Source organism: Anolis carolinensis, unplaced genomic scaffold, assembly GCF_035594765.1.
Source record: "Anolis carolinensis isolate JA03-04 unplaced genomic scaffold, rAnoCar3.1.pri scaffold_10, whole genome shotgun sequence".
NCBI lineage: Eukaryota > Metazoa > Chordata > Lepidosauria > Squamata > Dactyloidae > Anolis > Anolis carolinensis.
Genome location: NW_026943821.1, coordinates 28,409,708 through 28,415,950, shown reverse-complemented (window position 1 = coordinate 28,415,950; position 6,243 = coordinate 28,409,708). Strand labels below are relative to the sequence as shown.

Here is a 6,243-nt window from a genome sequence, read left to right as displayed (position 1 = left end):
TATATAGATATAGAAGATAGATAAAGATAGATATAGATAAGACATATAGTTAGATATAGAAGATAGATATAGATAGATAAGACATATAGTTATGTATAATAATAATAATAATAATAATAATAATAATAATAATAATAATAATAAATATAATCCATTCACAAAATGAAGATAATAAGAAAATAGCAAAATAAATGGCCCGAACTCACAAAATTGACACAACAGCTCACAGTTTGCTTTTATGTTCTTTTTGTTTTAATTATAAAAAAACAATATATTTCTTTCAATATTAAAAAAAAGAGCCACATTATTATAATTTACGAAGAAAAAAATTATTTTTGCCTTCCTTCCTTCCTTCCTTCTTTCCTTCTCAAAAAATAATGGAAAAATAAAACTTGGCGCCCGGATCTTCCAGCATCACGACATCCGCCCGCGCCTCCCTCGACAATAATAATAATAATTTAAAAACACACAAATAGATTCTCTCTAAAATTAATTAATAATAACACTGAAATAAAACAAGCCAGAAAAGGGTCCGTCGTTGCTTAAGAGCCGGCGAGATAAATCCCTGCAGCGGAAAAAAATATAATAAAATACAATTGGAAAAATTGTAGAAATTTTCCCCAATTTCCAGACACGTTTCTGTAACTCACGGACGGGACTACAACTCCCATTGCCCTGTATAACGGATGGGATTTGTAGTCCAGCCTCGGGGAAACGTCCCAATAACTATGATAATAATACTAATAATAATAATAATAGAGTTAAGTTTGCTCTGAGTTCCCAACCTCCTCGACACGTTGGACTACAACTCCCATCATCCTGCATAATTGATGGGGTTCGTAGTCCAGCCTCAGGGGAAATGTCCCAATAATAATAGTAATAATAATAATAATAATAGAGTTAAGTTTGCTCTGACTTCCCAACCTCCTTGAGATGTTGGACTACAACTCCCATTGCCCTGTATAATGGATGGGATTTATAATCCGTCATCATTGGAAATGTCCCAAAAATACTAATAATATCTAAGTTACATTTGCTCTGACTTCCCAGCATCCTTGACACTTTGGACTACAACTCCCATCATCCCGTGGGGGGGACGACTGCAACTCCCATCGTCCTCACCGGTGGCGAATCTCTTCTTGACCAGGGACATGCGGAAGGCGCTGCCCATCAGCTCCACGCCGGCGCCCGAGACGCACCCGCCCTGGCTGGAGAACTGGGCGGCCACCGGGACCGGGCGGCTGGGAACCTCCAGGGGGCGCCAAGTGGCCGTCAGCCGGCCGGAGCCTGCAAAGGGTCAAGGGAGAGAGAGGGAGGGAGGGGTCAGCCGAGGCCATGCCCACCCTGAGGGCCCCGCCCCCTGCCCCGCCCCTCACTCACCTGAGCGCAGGTCCCCCAGGTGCCACTGCAAGCGCTTCTCCTCCGGGTTCCTGCATGAGAAGGCGAGTAGGTAAATAGGTACTGCTTGATTTTGGGGGGGGGCAGGGAGGTGTTTTGACAGGGCGTCCACTGAAAGGATAGCAAGTGCCCACAAAATGGAAAGGAGGGAGTTTATGGACAAGGCTCTAGCAGGTTTGGAAGCGAAAGGCGAGTAGGTAAATAGGTACTGTTTTTTAAGAAGCAGGGTGTTTTAAAGGCATCATCACCATCATCACGGCCATACCTTCACAACCATTATATAATAATAATAATAATAATAATAATAATACGGACAAGGCTCTAGCGGGTTTGGAAGCGAAAGGCGAGTAGGTAAATAGGTACTGTTTTTTGAAAAGCAGGGTGTTTTAAAGGTATTGTGACCATCATCACCGCCATACCTTCTCAACATTATATAATAATAATATATTATATGAATATTAATAATAATAATAATATATTATTATTATTATTATTATTATTATTATTATTATTATTATTGGCTCACCAGGCAGCCTTGGGCTGCGGCCGGACATTGTCGGCCGGCTCCTCGATGGGCAGCAGCACCTGGACGTTGGTCAGCGCGGGCGGAGGGGCGGCCGAAGCCCCTGCCGTGTTGTAGCCGTAGTCAACGCAGACGCGGGTGGCCTCCGGGTCGCAGTCCCAGCTGACCGCCAGCCGCAAGGGAGCCCAGGACTGGCCCTGCTTCGAGAACTGCGGCCGGAGGAGGAAGGAGGGGGGTCAGTTGCACAGGGATGACCATTACCTATCCCGCCCCCCCCCCCCCGAGGGCAAAAGGGAGGGACTCGTTATTGTTATATTGTGATATTGTTAGTATATTCCTATTGACACATCCACCTCCACTGAGGTGTAAATCAGAGACACATCCACCTCCACTGTGGTCTCATGGTGGATAGGAGACCAAAGGAAGGGTCCAGATCAAAAGGGAGGGATTCATTATTATTATATTACTGTTGTCATCATCAACTATGTGGCACATCCACCTCCACTGAGGTCTGAGGGGAGCGATGAGTCCGAGGGAAGGGTCAGTCATGGAGGGGTGACCGCTCGCCTACCTGGTATCGGAGCAGGGTGACGTTGTAGTACGGGGCCCCCGGGGCCTGGTCAGCCTGCCGCTGGAGCTGGGCGGTCAAGGCAGCCATGTTGAGCCAGAAGTCGCGGCTGGAGGGGTCACTCTGGGAGGGGTCGCTGGCCGGGCGGAGAAAGGAGAGCGGGGTCAGCCCGTTGCCAGGTGGCCGTGGCTGACCGTTCTCACCGGAGGCTTCCTCACCTGAAGAGGAGGTCGGGGCTGGGCAGGAAGTGGTCAATGGCCGCGGTGCGGAGGAGGCGGAAGCTCAGGACGGGGGCCGAAGGGCAGCCGTTGAAGGCGCGCAGGATCCCGGCCGGGAAGGACATGGTCATCTCCCCGGTCACCTTGACCAGGCAGCTGCGGGGGGGGGGGGGGAGATGGTGATGAAGATGATGATTGCCACTATTGTTACTATTACCAATGTCACTATTAATGATTTATTATTACAGTATTACTATCGAATTATTATTACTGTCATTGTTATTATAGTCCCTAGTATTGTAATTATTATTATTACACATATATTATAATATATTATATAATATATAATCATAGCAGTGGTAATAATAATAATAATAATAATAATAATAATAATAATAATAATAATATAGCGATATGCATCCACCTCCACTGAGGTGTAAAGCACTGACACATCCACCTCCACCGAGGTCTGATATAAAAATGCATCAACCTCCATTGTAGCATTAAGCACTGACACGTCCACCTCCACTGAGGTCTGATACAAGCATGCATCCACCTCCATTGTAGCATTAAGCACTGACACATCCACCTCCACCGAGGTCTGATATAAACATGCATCAACCTCCATTGTAGCATTAAGCACTGACACGTCCACCTCCACTGAGGTCTGATACAAGCATGCATCCACCTCCATTGTAGCATTAAGCACTGACACATCCACCTCCACTGAGGTCTGATATAAACATGGATCCAGCTCCACTGAGGTGTAAATCAGAGACACGTCCACCTCCACTGAGGTCTGATACAAGCATGCATCCACCTCCATTGTAGCATTAAGCACTGACACATCCACCTCCACTGAGGTCTGATATAAACATGGATCCACCTCCACTGAGGTGTAAATCAGAGACACATCCACCTCCACTGAGGTCTGATACAAACATGCATCCACCTCCACTGAGGTGTAAGCAGACTCTGGATACCACATTGTTCTCCTGACCTGTCCGGCCCGTGTTCCTTGAAGAAGGTGTGGACGTATTCGGTGAAGGCGGCGGCCACGGGGAGCCCCCCCTGGGAGCCCGGCACCACCGGGGAGGGGCCTCTCGACACGCCTGGAACCAAAGAAAGCGTGACGCGGAGGGAGGGAGGGAGGGAGGGGGGAAGGAAGGAAGGAGGGGGGGGGGAAGGACACTTCACCCAACTCTGACGCACCGATCCCGGGCTGGGTGGCCACGAAGAAGGCCCGTTCGGCGGCGCTTGGGGGGGCCGACAGGCTCCAGAGCGGGGAGGGGCTCAGGGACCGGGGCTGGAAAATAAAAATAAAAAGGGGGTTCATGGGGTGACCGGCCCGACCGACCGACGGCCCCCTCCCATCCCGTCCCAAGCTGACCGGCGCTCGCTCACCGTCTCGCTGGACAGGCAAGTGGCCGGAATGGCCGAGGGGCGCTTGGACCCCAGGTGACCCTCCTGGACTTGTGTTCACAGACATACATCCACCTCCACTGAGGTCTCATGTATTCATTTACTCTATTTTCGTATTGTGACCCACTCACCGTTGGGGTCCGTGCGGGGGGGCGTGTCCTCGTGGGGGTCCCTTCCGCGGGGGGGCCCCAGGGGGAGGGGCTGGAGGCGGAGTCCCCGCTGCTGACGCTGGGGGGGGGGGGGCGGGGGAGGAGGAGGAGGAGGAGGAGGAGGCGGAGTTGGAGGAGGGGCGGGACCCCCCCCAGGGTGCCCTCCCCATCTTCCTCCTCGGCAGGGGGCGGGGGGTCCGGGGGGGGCGGGGCGGGGGGGCGGGGCCTGGGGCGCCCAGGGGTCGGGGCCCCGCCTCCTCCGCCCCCCCACAGGGATGTGGGCGGGGCCGCGGGCCGCGGGGGGGGGGGGCGAGTCCAGGCCGGAGTCCCCGCCCACGTTCTCGGGGGAGGGGGAGGAGAAGGGGGAGGGGCTCGAGGAGCAACCGGGAGGCGGGGCCTGCGGAGATAAACGGGAGGAGCCCGTCAGTCAATCAATACATCTAATGGCCATTATTAAATCATCATCGCAACTGCTTTGAGCCTCCTTCAAGAGAGATCGATCTGGGTATTAATATAATATAATAATTACAAATAAGTAATATAATTTTTAATGCAAAAGGCTTTACATGTTGACTCTGATAAAGGAGAGACTTTTGTAATGTTTAAAGCACCAGTAATTTTCTCTAAAAGCAGAGAGAAGGGGGCTCCAAATGCCATTAAGCAAACAAAAGCAGCAAAAACGAAAGTAGAATCCCTTTTCTTGACTCACCCAGTAACCATGGAAACAGGGGGGCAGGAGGAGGAGAAGAGAAAAACTCAAGCCCAGGCAGAGCAATTTCTGCAAACTTTCTTTTATGAGGACATGGAAAATAAAACATATAATTTGGATATAAGTAAACTACAGGAATGCTTACAGTTAATCCCTGAGGACTTTGATTTATCTGATCGTGAGACTGAACCAACAGGCTTCAGAGACTTTTTACAAAAAGATTCAAGTTTAAGAAAAAGCAGAAGCATAGTGGAATTGGGCATTGACCAGCTTAAAGAATTTATTCAAGAGTTAAAACAGGAAGGCATAAACCTTCTTTTGAAAGCAGCCCAACAACGATCCTTGGAAGACTATAATTCTTTTTGGGAAAAGAGAAAATGTATTTCTTCATTCAATACAGAACTCATAAAAGACATAAAGGGATATATTGAAAGGGAATCTGTCCTCCTGAATCAATTTAAAAGACATAAAGAAGACTTGGCAAGAAAACTTAGGCAGCGAAAATCCCAAATGGGAACTTCTTTACAGGTTGAGACATTGAGTAAGGATCGTGACCGCTCCCCTTTAAAGACAAGGCAAGACTCGGAAGAGGAAAGGTCCCCTATCTCCTTGTCTAAAAGAAAGGAAAAGTCCCAGGAGATAGAAAGGCAAGATCCAACAGACACACAGAAAGGGGCTCCTAGAGGGCTTTCAGATCCCATTAATTCCACCTCAGCATCCGAAATTGAAGAAGAAGATGAGGAGGAGAAAATGGAAGGGCTTTCTTTTCAGTTACCGAGAAAGAGCGGCGTGGAGCTGTCTGGTGTCTCTTCCCTGCAGAGCTCTTCAGAAAGCAGCAGTGAGGAAGAGCGAAAAGAGAAAGAGGGTGGGCAAGAAGACCCAGAAAAGCTGGTGACTAAAGAATTTTTAAAACGACAATATGACACCGATTTCCAAAGCATGGCGGAGGAGGAAGTGGCCGATTCGGAAGCCGTGCTTTCTGAGACATCCCAGATCAAGACCCTTTCCCGAGAGAGGCAGATTATGGCTGCCTGGACAGAGTGCCTGCACACCAACTGGGATAAAGTGACCAACATCATTTTGCCCAAAGAATTTCATAGGCATGACACTTTAAAGCTGTGGGGCTTTGCTGTGGCCCACCTGGCCTTGCCGACATCTCAGGACCGCCTACCGAATTTCAAGAAGTACAACAGGGATCGACTTTGGGGGATCCTGGAGAAGAGCTTTCCTGTCTTAAAGGCTGTCCTCTCGGGTCT

The 6,243-nt window shown here is 49.3% G+C and overlaps 1 protein-coding gene across 1 annotated transcript; it reads right to left on the bottom strand.

The window, feature by feature from the left end:
- Window positions 1-229: 229 nt before the first annotated feature.
- On the bottom strand, window positions 230-4,998 carry LOC134293806 (F-BAR domain only protein 1-like). Its single transcript, XM_062962551.1, has 11 exons — window positions 4,988-4,998; window positions 4,261-4,301; window positions 4,112-4,179; window positions 3,920-4,013; window positions 3,708-3,819; window positions 2,708-2,863; window positions 2,493-2,625; window positions 1,925-2,130; window positions 1,381-1,430; window positions 1,123-1,287; window positions 230-565 (listed from the first exon to the last, which is right to left on the bottom strand). Exons 1-11 carry the CDS (start codon window positions 4,996-4,998, stop codon window positions 543-545), a joined length of 1,059 nt encoding a protein of 352 aa, XP_062818621.1. The 3' UTR covers window positions 230-542.
- Window positions 4,999-6,243: the final 1,245 nt, after the last annotated feature.